This window comes from Nannospalax galili, unplaced genomic scaffold (assembly GCF_000622305.1).
Source record: "Nannospalax galili isolate Female #2095 unplaced genomic scaffold, S.galili_v1.0 scaffold264, whole genome shotgun sequence".
Classification (NCBI taxonomy): Eukaryota; Metazoa; Chordata; class Mammalia; order Rodentia; family Spalacidae; genus Nannospalax; species Nannospalax galili.
The window spans coordinates 1,814,896-1,828,189 of record NW_008352391.1 but is presented as its reverse complement, the minus strand read 5'-3'; the positions used below and the strand labels follow the sequence as shown (position 1 = coordinate 1,828,189).

General features: G+C 40.8%; 1 protein-coding gene across 1 annotated transcript in view; it reads left to right on the top strand.

Annotated features, from left to right (window-relative positions):
* Frem2 (FRAS1 related extracellular matrix 2) overlaps nt 1-13,294 on the top strand; it is a 171,125-nt gene that overhangs the window by 124,584 nt on the left and 33,247 nt on the right. Inside the window, exons 8-14 of the mRNA XM_008849363.1 lie at nt 1,524-1,733; nt 2,923-3,120; nt 5,200-5,364; nt 6,334-6,516; nt 8,704-8,834; nt 11,381-11,539; nt 12,854-13,157. Of these exons, the coding sequence (XP_008847585.1) occupies nt 1,524-1,733; nt 2,923-3,120; nt 5,200-5,364; nt 6,334-6,516; nt 8,704-8,834; nt 11,381-11,539; nt 12,854-13,157 (1,350 nt within the window). The remainder of the gene's footprint in view (nt 1-1,523; nt 1,734-2,922; nt 3,121-5,199; nt 5,365-6,333; nt 6,517-8,703; nt 8,835-11,380; nt 11,540-12,853; nt 13,158-13,294) is intronic.

Sequence of the window (13,294 nt, the reverse complement as noted above, 5' to 3'; positions counted from 1 at the left end):
TGTTGACAATTCTGATGTATTCAGGGGAATGATCATGCCCACCACTCTCACAGAATCTAATGGCATTTTGTATCTCGTGGATAAACATCTTCACTTGGTTCCTTCCTCATTTTAATCAAGCATCTCTGTGAATACTTCAAATTCAGAAGGCTTTCCCAACATCAATCTACAAACTGTACTAGCTAGTCGAGGCCTGCCTCCTATTCCAGGATCTCTGTCTCTAAAACATTGTTCATAAATTTAGGACAAGCATAGGATTCCAAATTTCCCTTTCTTTTTCAGTTGGCCAATAATATTTTCTCTCTTATACATACATTCATCTTATATGTATGTAGTGTGTGATATGGATAGGCACACACACACACACACACACACACACACACACACCATACACATATCAGTCATCCATCACAAAGCAGGCAAAAGCCAAACTGTTTTAAAAGTCACCCATAGGACTCAGTGAAGTCCCATAGGAATACAGTGAACTAACCTTGTGCCTCTTGCGGGTGTCCAGTTAACGTCTGTTTAGCCAAATTATTCATTTTTAAGAATGAAGTTCAAATCAGAGTTGGAGGTATGGACAGAGAGAAATGAAACTAAAGAAAGCAAAACAGAAGAACTACAAGGAGGTGTAATTTTTGGCATGTTGGGTTTTGGTTTGGGTTTTTGGTGCTGGGGAGTGAACCCAGAGCCCTGCACGTCCAACACTCACTCTACCACTGAGCTACGCCTCCAGCTCCAGGAGACACAGAATTTTTTAATGAATTTTAAAAATTCGTACACTCACAACTGCATATTCAGTGATAAAATAGGTACAAACTAGGGTCAGAATTACAAGACTCTAAGAACAAAGAGAGAAGCCACCATGTTTCCCTCCCCCTCTTGACTTCATGCATATAGTGATGAAGGTTAAAAGACAACTGTGCTTTTAACACTTTACTCACTAGATATGTACTTCATGGTCTGAAAAAATAGTAAATCAAAAAGCGAATGTGTCTTTGGAACTGAAGTCTGTTTTCATTGCCTTGCATGAGTGTGGGTTGAGTATGGGGACAGAGAAGCTTATCCCTGAAATGTTGGGTTTTAACCAATTGCCATATGCCTAAGTAAGTTACTTTGCAGTTAGTTAGAACAGAAATAAGAATCATAGGCTTTTAACTACTGCGAAGAAAATTTAAATGAATATATTTTGCATATAATTTTAAGCATGCATTTGATTGATATACTGATAGTTTCAGACCTGATTATTAGACAACTTTAATAAAGATGGAAAAACTATAACATAGAATGCTAAAAATAGTCATTCAAAGTCCAGCCATTAAAACACAAGGTTCCGAATTTGATTTTTTGGTTCACTTTCTCAGTACCTATCTTCTGTGTTTCATTAATTAAATGTACTTTTCTGTAGTGTTATGCTGCTCCTTATTTCTAAAAAATTAACTATAAATGCATCTATGTAATGTATTTTTCATATTTTAAAAAAGGTAGTATCCATCTAAATAACCCATTCATTTTGGTTTTAGCTGGAACAGACTACGTGGGGATCAGTCGTAATTTAGATTTCACCCCTGGCGTTAACATGCAGACTGTCCGTGCTGTCGTTCTTGATGACCTGGGACGACCAGTACTGGAGGGAATTGAGAGGTTTGAACTGGTGCTTCGAATGCCTGTGAACGCTGCCCTCGGCGAGCCCAGCAAAGCCACAGTTTCCATAAACGACTCTGCCTCAGATTGTGAGTACTTTTTAACTCGCCAAGGATAAGTAAAATAAGTCAGAACTTGTATGAATGACAGGTAGCATAAGCTATATATGCCTGTATTCATTTGCTAGGGTTGGCGTTAGTAAAAAGCCTGTATGAGAGTTGGTAGAGTGTGTTCCTTCTGAGGCCATGAGGGGAAGATGCCATAGGCCCCTCTCACTGACTTGTAAATGACCGCTGTGTCCCCGTGTCTCTTCACATTATTTTCCTTCTTCATACATCTGGATGATCAGTTTTCCCTTCCAAAATCCCTGCCTACTAAGAAGTTCATTTCTCAGGTTCAAACTTCACTGTGTGAATATGACCACTTGGGGGGACACCATTCGACCAATACAATACCATACCAAGCACATTTTTTCTCTTCCTGCTCATTTTGGTAGAATTAGACTGTCTTGGAAGAAAAGCATTAGTCTTCTTCAACTTCAAAGAAAAACATGATATTGTCATTGGTATCTTCAGTGTCTAAAGAATTTCCTCAGCACAGATGTGTGACCATGTGATAATTCATGAACACTTGAGTGTCCATGGTCTTTTCTTTTCCCACCCAACGCAAGACACATTTTATCATTTACTTTACCCGGCAACTCCCCAGATTTCTCTAGTAAACCAAATACAATATTCATGACAGGCCTCTCTAAATGTCATCACAAAGGATACCTGGGCCCTCTCCCACCATGAAGGTTCTGATGGTGCCTGGAGGCATGGAACCTGGGATCAATTAGACCTATGTGTACTTGACCCAGCTTAGGTGTCACTTAAAACTGATACACAGAGACACTCATTCTCAGCTTTTCCAAACATGGTCCACAGAAAGCAGGAATTATGACCACAGTATTTAGTGTTTTTCATATAAAAGAATTTTGAACACTCATGACTAAGCAACATATTTAAATACAAATCTCTTAAGGTCTCTAATTTTATTTACTTTTTAGCATTTAGTTGCATGTGCGTACTCCACAAAATAGACTGCAATTTCAAAGTCAAAGAAATCAAAACTCTTAAAGTGAAGTGATTTGCTCAAGGTCAAAACATTCGCAAACAACTGAACAGAGACTGAGGCCCATTTCTTCTCTTACTCTGTCCATTGACCATGTCTTCTGCAATGTCATTTTACTAAAGGACATTTCTGCTCACTTTGACCCCCGAGTTTATTTTTTCTCAGTGCCTAAGATGCAATTCAAAGAACGGGTGTACACCGGCAGTGAAAACGATGGCCAGATAGTTGCAGTGATCCACAGGAGTGGGGATACCCAGTACAGGTCTTCCGTGAGATGCTACACCAGGCAGGGGTCTGCGCAGGTGATGATGGACTTTGAAGAACGCCCAAACACTGATATCTCCATCATCACGTTCCTCCCTGGTATGTGTGAGCTTAACAGACATCTTAAATTTTCTTATTACATTTATTTATTTTGGGTCCATGTGTATGTATATGTAGGGGAAGAGGAGTGTGTGTGTATGCCACAGCCCAATTGGGAAGTCAGAGAGCAAGTTTCAGGAGCCACGATTCTTCTTCCACTACATGGGTCTAGAGGACTGAGCTCAGGTCAGGTTTGTAGATGCCCGTGCTTTACCTACTGACCTATCTTACCAGCCCTTGAAAATTTTGTATGTAATTTAAGGGAGCCAAATGTGTATTGAGAAATATGTAAGCAGGGAAATATAGTGATGTCAAATTCCCTGATTCTAACAAGCTTATGAAATGGCTTTATATGCACTGAATGACAAGACAGAGTGCATTGTAACAGGTTGAATGAATGGCCTTTGGTTTCTTAATTAACCTTTAATTCCTAATGATCGATTATATTGTTTCTTCAAAATGTAGTGGATGGCCCGGCGTGGTGGTGCATGCTTTTAATCCCAGCACTTGGGAGGCAGAGGCAGGTGGATCTCTGTGAGTTCAAGGCCAGCCTGGTCTACAGGGAGACCCCCGTTTCAAAAACACACACACAGAAAAAAAATGTAGTGGATGAACTGGACGTAATGCCGCAAGCCTTTAATCTCTGCCCCTAGGAGGCAGAGGCAAGAGATCTCTGCGAGATGGAGGCCCACCAGGCCAGCTAGGGCTACAGGGAGACCCTGTCTGAAGAAAAGAAACAAAATCAAAACCAAAACAAAACAAAATCTAGTGGACAAGAACTTATCAAATGTACAGATTTCACAAGGCTGGGAATTTAATTTAATGTTGAAATGGCATTAGGTAAAACATCTCTCACACTTTTTTCTCATTGTATAATTTTTACTGAAATTTATGTATTTCATATAATACGTCTTAATCATATCCAGATCCCCTCCACTATCTGTCACCTCCTATACTCCCCACACCTTATTTCATGCATTCTGTCATACATGTTAAGGCCTATCAAGCTTGTAGACCCAAATGTCCCTAGATATGAGTTCATCCAGTGGAGTCCAGTCAGCCTATCTAGAGTCACTCCCCCGGAGAAGATCAACTCTTCCTCACCCAGCAGTAATGAATTACTAATAGTTCCTCAGCTAAGGTTGGGGTCTGCTGCCTAGTTCCCCAGTTCTATGCTGGGTTTTTGTCTGATCGAGTTTGCATGGGTCTTGTGCATGCTGACACCATTGCTGTAAGTTCATATTAGGAAGTTCCCAGAGGCCTGGAAGACTCTGTCTGTTTCCTTATGATCAGGCACCAACCCTGGCTCTTATGATCTTTCTACCCCCTCGTCCTCAATGGTCCCTGAACCCTGCATGAATGTATCTCTCACTTCTAATATGTATCCAGTGCCTTCAGATACTTCGTCACTTTGGCCTAGCAATCTCAGTTAGTGGACTATATTCTGATGAAGAGAATCATAAGCGTGCAGAAAGGTTTCCTTATGCTGATGTTTATGTGGTTCATAGCAATAGAACACTGAGAACAACTTAAGTGGTAAAGGCTGAGTATTATTTATTAATATTGAACATCCATACGATAGTGTATCTTATAGCCACTAAAATTTCTTAAAGACTTTTTAATGAGATTGGAGAAAGTTAAAGATATAATATTGGTCCCAGTTGTTAGAAGCAGGGAGCTAATTGTTCTTGGATCAATGATCTGTTCGATAAGCCAAAAGCTAGTAACACCGGAAACTAGTGTGATCGAATAATGACCAACCAGCACAAATTTGCTAATGCCACTCCCCAGTTATAATTCTAGAAATTCATACACGAAATTGGCTTTTTCTTCTTCCTTTCTTTCTAAGATGAGAGCTAAAATGTACAAGTAGAAATTGCAGAAATTCTTGTGCACATGTGGGCCTGTGTCCGCATAGTCACTAGTCCAGCAAATATTTATTCATGGCTTATTACCAACAGCATTCTTTACACTAGGAGAACCCAAGAAAGCAATGTCCTTGTTCTTGTGGCACTTGCCTTCCAGTTGCTGGTGCAGCCTTCTGGAACGTGGTTGACCTGCAGCCATTGTTTCATGCAGGTGAGACAGAGAAACCATGTGTCCTGCAGCTGATGGATGATGAGCTCTTTGAAGAGGTCGAGGAGCTGCGCCTGGTGCTTGGCACTCCACGGAGCAGCTCTCCCTTTGGGGCTGCAGTCGGTGAACAAAATGAAACTCTGATAAAGATCGAAGATGATGCTGATAGTAAGAAGTCATTGTTTTTGTTCAGCAGTGAATCCAGCACTGAAGTCTGTCCCTGCTAAGGTCTCGGGTAGATCAGAAAATAATTCCATCCTGACTAGGGTTTGCACACAACCGAGAATAAGAAGACAAATGGGGAACAAAGAAGACCCATCAGACTAATGAAGTTGGTGACTGGGGAGATGGCTCAGTAGGTGAAGCCGCAGAAGTGTCAGGATAGGAGTTTAGATCCCCAGCACCCACATAAAAACTGGACAGGTGTGGAAGCCCGCCAGAAATCCCAGAATTCACTCAGGAAGCAGGGAGGCATCACGGGGCAAGCTGACTAGCTAGGCTAGCATATTAGCAAGCTCCAGGTTCATTGAGAGACCCTGCCTCAGTAAATAAAGTGGAGAGTGACTGAGGAAGACACCCAGCATCAACTTGCCTCCGCCCCAGACCTGTGCACACCTATTACACACATACAAGTAAAGCTGATGAACTTGAAAGCTTGGGATGAAGCTCAATGGCTGAGGACTTGTCTAACATGTCAAGACCCTGAGTTCAGTCCCTAGCACTAAAAAAAGAAACAACCTGGTAAAGCTGATTTGGCAGGCTATGGCTTATGCCTGCTTATTGAAGCCCAAGCCTTTTCACCTGCCCTCTGCCCTACATACGCCTTCATGTCCCCCTAGTCCTAGGTAGTGGTGTCCCCCTTCCCCTCTCCATCTCAAAGGCCTCCTCCTATATGACTTGTGGGACAAAGGGACAGCCCAGAGGACATGGCCACACCTTCTGGGGCTCATATGACCTCCAGGAAGGATCTGGGCTATGCTTACAGCTTTGGTTTCAGCTTTCATACTGAGGTAACAGAGAGAAGCCGGTGTAACAGTGATTAAGCTCTCCCATGTGGAATGAAACAGAGATGGGAAAGTACCCCCCCACACACCACCCTTTACCAGCAGCTTAATTTGTCTGTGTTTGCATTCTTAGAGGCCATTATCAAATTTGGAGAAACCAAATTTAGTGTCACTGAACCCAAGGACACAGGAGAGTCAGTGGTTGTCAAGATTCCAGTGATTCGCCAAGGAGATACTTCAAAGGTTTCCGTTGTCAGAGTCCACACCAAGGATGGCTCAGCCACCTCCGGAGAGGACTATCACCCTGTGTCAGAAGGTACGAGGCTTCCAGGCTGTCACCAGCTGGACTGTGACAACACAGCTGTGACTTTGAGGAAAGGAAGAAAAACAGCCAAATGTTTTTTGGATTCACTTTTTTTTTTTAGAAGCATTTGATTACAGCTTTAACATACTCAATAACAATTTCCAGAGCAAAGATACATCTCTTTTAAAAGTGGCTATAAAATTTTTAGGTTCACAGTTGAATTAATACAGTTATACTCACCTTTAGAACTACAAAGAGCAGAATTTCTAGAGTTTTCTTTTAGTAGAATTGCTAAGTAACCTATTGTTTTGAAACTACTAACTTTCTGTACATTTTACTATCATATATAAGGTCAGACCTTATATAATGTACTTGTAAGTTTCCATTATATTGAAGTATCTGACAACTATGCTGAACACCTGAGGTAGAAAACAGATGCCTATAGGGAGCAGTGAAAGGGTAGTTGGAGTACCAGCCGCAGTCAGTCTGAGTCCTCTGGGCTTTAGCAGCCTCTCCTGGTGCCTCTCATCTCTTCCAAGCGCACATTTCCAGGCCATTCCATCATCTACTCTTATGATTTATTAAAACAAATAGACCCTCCTCTTTCTCTCTCTCACTGTCTCTCTGAATTACGGGCTGACAGAGTAAGTATAAATGAAGCTTGTGGACTATCGGAGCTCTGCCTATCAACTCTCACTACTTTTTTTATCACCAGTCATCAGTTCCTGACGATCAGAGCTTTGGGCATTCATCTTGATATCTAACTCGCCAACAGAGTTGTAGAAGTGACTGATAGGTGTTACTGAGTCAATGACAAAATTAATAAGGAGATCGAAAAATAGCACCTTCTACAGAAGAGCTTGATTTCCTTTGCATATATACAGCACTACAGCACATCAGTGTTATTCCCAGGTTTTGAAGTATATTATATATACTCCAAAGGATGTAAAGGGAAAACTGATTACCTCCCATTTACGAAAATCTAAAGTCAGTCTTTTCTGTAAGAAACAGATTTTGCATGAATGAAAAACCTTCTAAATATTGCTGTATGACCTTTTAATAGAAACTGTTTATCCTAGAAATAAAATGGTTCCTTTTGCTAAACAGAACAAAATTATAAGTATGTAATGCACTGGTCAATGAAGTCATTTAAAAGTTAAATATTACTAAATCTGCCTGGGTGTCCTGTAGTCATAAACGTCGACCTGCTTTTTATAATAAATGATTAAACCTTTGATTTTTTTCTTTTAAAAAATAAGTGCTTAGCAAATGGTCCTGATAGTTGGACTTCATTCTAATGACAGGGAAGCAGTTTTTCTTACTGAGTGGAGCAAGGTGGGGAGTGGGGGTGGGGCACTATCATCTGCTTCTAACAACTTTCCCCAGTTTCTAAGAGCAGCAAAAATAAGTGATTTGGAAATATACTTTAGTAATGCATTAAAAACAATCTCACATCCAACTTTTCCTCCTATCTTCCTTAAGTAAATGCCATTCACACTCAGTTGATACCTGTGGACCCATTCATACATGGGTCCCATTAGTTTAGGAAATCCAGAGAATAAGAAAAGTTTGTCCCTGTATGAAAACCACTGACTCCTTTTTTAGCAGCTTTCCAAGCTGTAGATCAATAAATCAATATAGTAACTTATAACTGGATTTTTCCTTCAGAGAGAATACAGTAGAATAGTAGAAAATGTTACAGTGGAGACTTGGGGGATAGATCAGGAGGTACTCAATCTTGAGAAGCCATGCTTGGCTGTGCATGCCTGTAACCCCAGTGCTGTGGGGGTCAGAGACAGAAGGATCCCTGGAGCTTGCTGGCCAGCAGCTGTGCTCTAGGTTCAGTGACAGACCCTGTCTCAAATGAATAAGGTGGAGCATGATAGAACAGAACACCTGGCATCCTTCTCCTGCCTCGGTATGTATACAAGCACACACACACACACACACACACACACACACACACACGTATGAATACAGCACACACACCAAAAAATTTGCAATGTACTATATAGGTAGTAAGATAAATGATTAATTAAGTTTTGATTCCCTTTAAGTAAAGCACATACATACACACACACACACACACTCACACACAAATACACTGAGTGACAGTGTAAACTATAGTCATTATAGACCAGAGTTCAAGGAGTTTAATTTCATATGTATAAGATTAAATTTATACCTTTGTACTTATAGAAATTGAATTTAAGGAAGGAGAAACCCAGCACATTGTTGAAATCGAAGTAATCTTTGATGGGGTAAGAGAGATGAGAGAGGCCTTCACTGTTCACCTCAGGCCAGATGAAAACATGATAGCAGAGACACAGGTAAGTGTAAGCTCATGCCAGCATTTTCTTAAGCAAATGTGTATAGGAAATCACAATAGAGAAGACGGTGCATAAAGGGGACATGTGTGGTCCGTTAACCACCAAAATTAATTTTCTTCTGATTAGGTCAGAACCTGTAAATTCCTCTCTGTCTTTGAAAGATTGTGCTGGTGGAATCTCAAGGCTGGAGTCACTGAGCCCACTTCAGCCCCATCAGCTTTCCCATGTCAGTCCCCAGTGACTGAACTTCGACTTGATGGCCACAAAGATGAGACGTTAATTCAGCACTGCAGCTCATTAAACCGACGTCTTTACCCACCCAGCATGTTTCTAGCCCTCAAGGTCCCCAGTTATATTTGGTTAAAATTTGATGCTGAAAGGTTCATGTCCAAAATTTGATAGTCATAAAATGTGTTTTCTTGAGGTGAACATGGTAGCACAGGTCTTTAATCCCAGGATGCAGGAGGCAGAGACAGGTGGATCTCTTTGAGATCAAAACCAGCCTGGTCTCCATAGCAAGTCCAGGCCAGCTGGGACTACAGGAGACCCTGTCTGAAAAATATTTTTTAAATGTGTTTTCTTTTCTTTTTTTAAAAAAAATTGACTTACTTCTTTTTATGTGTATGAATGTTTTGCATGTATGTGACCATGTGCATGTAGTGCCTGCAGAGGCTGGAACAGGGAGTCAGATCCCCTAGAACTGGAGTTACAGATGGTTCTTAGTCACCATGTGGATGCTGGGAACCAAGCCCGGATCCTCTGCAAGAGCATCTCTCCAACCCCATAAAATGTATTTTCTAAATCATATCACCAACCAGAGTCTCTTCCAGATAGACATACTTTCCATGGAACTTGACCTTTATAATGGAAATAATCTTTAAAATTGCATGCCATTTTTAGGAAGAGGTCAGTTGTAATAATGCTGTGCTTACGTTTACTGATTGCTTCCATTTTTTCGTTTCACTATTAATATCAGGTCAAATTGGAGGCATCTTTTTCTTAAGTATTTTTATCATTTAATAAAAATGATAATCTTATAACATTTTATCATTTAATAAAAAAATGATAATCCTTAAAAAAAACTTTTTACTTTATTTTGTGTGCATGAGAGGGGTGTGGGCATGCCAGAGTACACATGTGGAGGTCACAAGACAACTTGCAGGAGCTGGTTCTCTCTTTCCACCATATGGGTCCCAGGGATTGAACTCAGGTTGACTGAACTCTCTTACTCACTGAGCCACCTCGCCAACCCCATTGCTATTCTTTTCAAAGTCATATTTATAACTCAAGATCTACATTCAGAAAGTCATTATCAAATATATTTTTATGAAACTTTTATTATTTTTAATGGACTAGTATATGACATTCTTTTGGGTAAAGGAACAGATTTGTTAAAATCATTTCCAGTGTTAAGAGCTTCTTTTGAGAGTATACAAGCAAGCCTTGGTTTAGAGTAATTCAACCTATATTTTTCAAATTTACATCGGTATAAAATTGATATGTATGAGTAAAACCATACTTTGAAGTTACTGTTATCTTTACCTCACAATTGCAAGATGGAGTAGCTGTGACCCTACAGGGTTCTGTGTTGTTGAACTATGATGTTCAGTAGGTTAGGTAGAGTTAACACAATTTTTTTATAATATTTTATTTATTATTTTTATTTTATGTGTATGCGTGTATTGCCTGCATGTAGGTAAGTGCACCCGTGTCATGCAATGCCCCTGGAAAACAGAAGAGACTGTCGAATCCCCTGAAACTGGAGTTACTGACAGTTGTTAGCTGCCATGTGGGTGCTAGGATTCGAACCCAGGTCTTCTGCAAGAACAATCAGTGTTCTTAACTGCTGAGCCATCTCGCTAGTCCCGAGTGAACACATTTTTGATTTACAATGTTTTCAACTTGGGGGGACACTGCTGAAAGTGTCAGAGCAGCCTACACATGTAAAGATAAGTTTAGGAGCTGTCATCAGTTACCAGATGTAGGAAAGTTGTTCAAAAGTGAGGCACATGGACAGACATGATTCTTGTCCCTGACTAGCAGATGTCCAGAATCCTCCCTCTGCTAGTGCTCTGAGCAGGCCTTTGTCCACCTCAGGCTTAGCTTCACTGGCATCTCAGCATCTTCACAGCCTACTGCATCATGACCTTGAGAATCTCACTTCTGTCAAGGTGTCTGTCTACTTTCCTCCCAAGATCAAATAATGGATTTTTTTTTTTTTTGCAAGAACTTTCACTTCACAAACACAAGACAGATTTATCTACTATCATCACAACTAAAGGGAAAACCTTATAACCCAAGCATCTCAAGGGCCCGTGGCCAGCCTTTGGATGAGCTGCCCAAGGCTCAGGTCCCTTCCCTGTAAACATTCAAAAGAAGCAAGGTACAAGGGTCACACTCAATAAGTTATATGTAGCCTGTCACACTGCTCAGGGTCGGGGCATGACAGTTACATCAAAGGGTTTCCATGGGTTTGTGGGTTATTGTTTGGAAGCCCCCAAAGCCTAATATCGCATGTATCAATGATCACTATCTTTTCCTTCTAGATGACCAAAGCTATTGTGTATATAGAAGAAATGAACAGCATGGCGGATGTCACTTTTCCTTCTGTCCCTCAAATTGTGTCGTTGCTGATGTATGATGATACTTCTAAAGCCAGGGAGGACACTGGACCCACGTCTGGGTATCCTGTCATCTGCATCACGGTGAGTAGGAAGTTGATGAAATTGAGGAAAGTTATAGAACAATCATTTAAAATAATTATAAACTTTAATCAATAGCGCCATGAAGAAATAAAAGGGAAATTAAGGTTTAAGCTTTGAGCTATGAAAACAGAAGATAGCAATAATTAATTAAGGTCCCATTTTTCTTCCTCACCCAACAAAGACTTAGTAACTTTTGAATGCAAAATGTGTGACTTAAGAGTCTGTCACTGATAGGCATGAACTCTGCACAGAAGGAATTTAGAAATAAAGAAATGAAAATCAAATAGCATAGGAATCAGTGTCTCTGCTATAAAGCAGGACTGTTATCATTAAAATGGTAGACATTAAGAACCAGAGCTGAGACTCCCTGTGTGCAGTAAGGTTGGGAGGACTGGGTGAAATTTTGACAGCTTAGGATAAAATTCAAATAAGATCATTCCAGAAAGAAGTGATTGCAGCACAGGCCTCGATGGGAGGAAAAACAGAGGGACTCTATCACTTATTTCACCTGCTTTCTCGTAACTAAGTTGTAAGCTCCTTGTGAACAAAATCTATGATATGACTTGAATATTTTTACACAGCAGCCCTAATGTGACAACTCACATATGATAGGTACATAATAGATGTTTACTGATTAAACGAGGCATAATAATTTGGTGTCAGATTCCAGAGGTCGCTAAATGTCATTTTAAGGAACTGGAGTTCACTCATTTGGATAGCAGGGAGTACAGAGACACTGTATGAATAGAGGGTCATATTGGAGTTTTGCAGGACAGGAGTATGTAACTGGAGTTGGAAGGAAAGGACTTGAATTAGACAGGGAGGTAGTTGTGGGAAGGGAAAAGAAGGGAGTAACATAGGAAGCATTGCAAGAAAGAGTCAAGTTCACTAACAGAAGGAGCCTGATGGCCCTCATGGTGTGACTAACCCCATGAGTGTGGTGGACCTGAGCACCTTGTTTAGGGCTAGATGGAGAGAGGACAGAAACACAAAGCAGGAGAGAAAGAATAAGAATACTAATCTGAAGGTTCAAGGCAATTGACAATTTTTCATGTGTCACTTAAGCGGTGGAGACATCCAGTACACTTAAAAGTCATAAAAGTACAGCTTAAAAGTCATAAAAGCCTCAAAAAGACCGAAAAAAAAAAAAAAAAGTCATAAAAGCTATCAGGGCTGGGAATAAGAATCAGGAAGTTGCCTAAACTGTAGTGTTACAGGGAGGAGGAAGCAGTGGAGCATTAGGATTGAGAGAACTTGAGAATAAAGTGGTCTCTGCTGTGGTCTTAACATATTTTGTTTGTTTGTTTCATGTAGGCTTGTAACCCCAAATATTCAGATTATGACAAAACGGGTTCTATTTGTGCAAGCGAGAATATCAATGACACTTTGACCAGATACCGGTGGCTGATTAGTGCTCCTGCTGGCCCGGATGGAGTGACCAGCCCCATGAGAGAGGTGGACTTCGACACCTTCTTCACATCCTCCAAAATGATCAGCTTAGACTCCGTATACTTTCAGCCTGGCTCCAGGGTGCAGTGTGCAGCTCGTGCGGTGAACGCCAATGGGAATGAAGGCCTGGAGCTGATGAGCCCTATAGTCACCGTCAGCAGAGGCGAAGGTAAGGCACTTCTGCCTTCCCGTGAAGGTCACTGCAATATTGTGCACTAATGCAGAGGTCCCATTTCTGGTTATAAATTCTTTCAAATGCCTCATACATACCATTGCACTCTGTATTTAAAGGTGAAAGTTCAATCC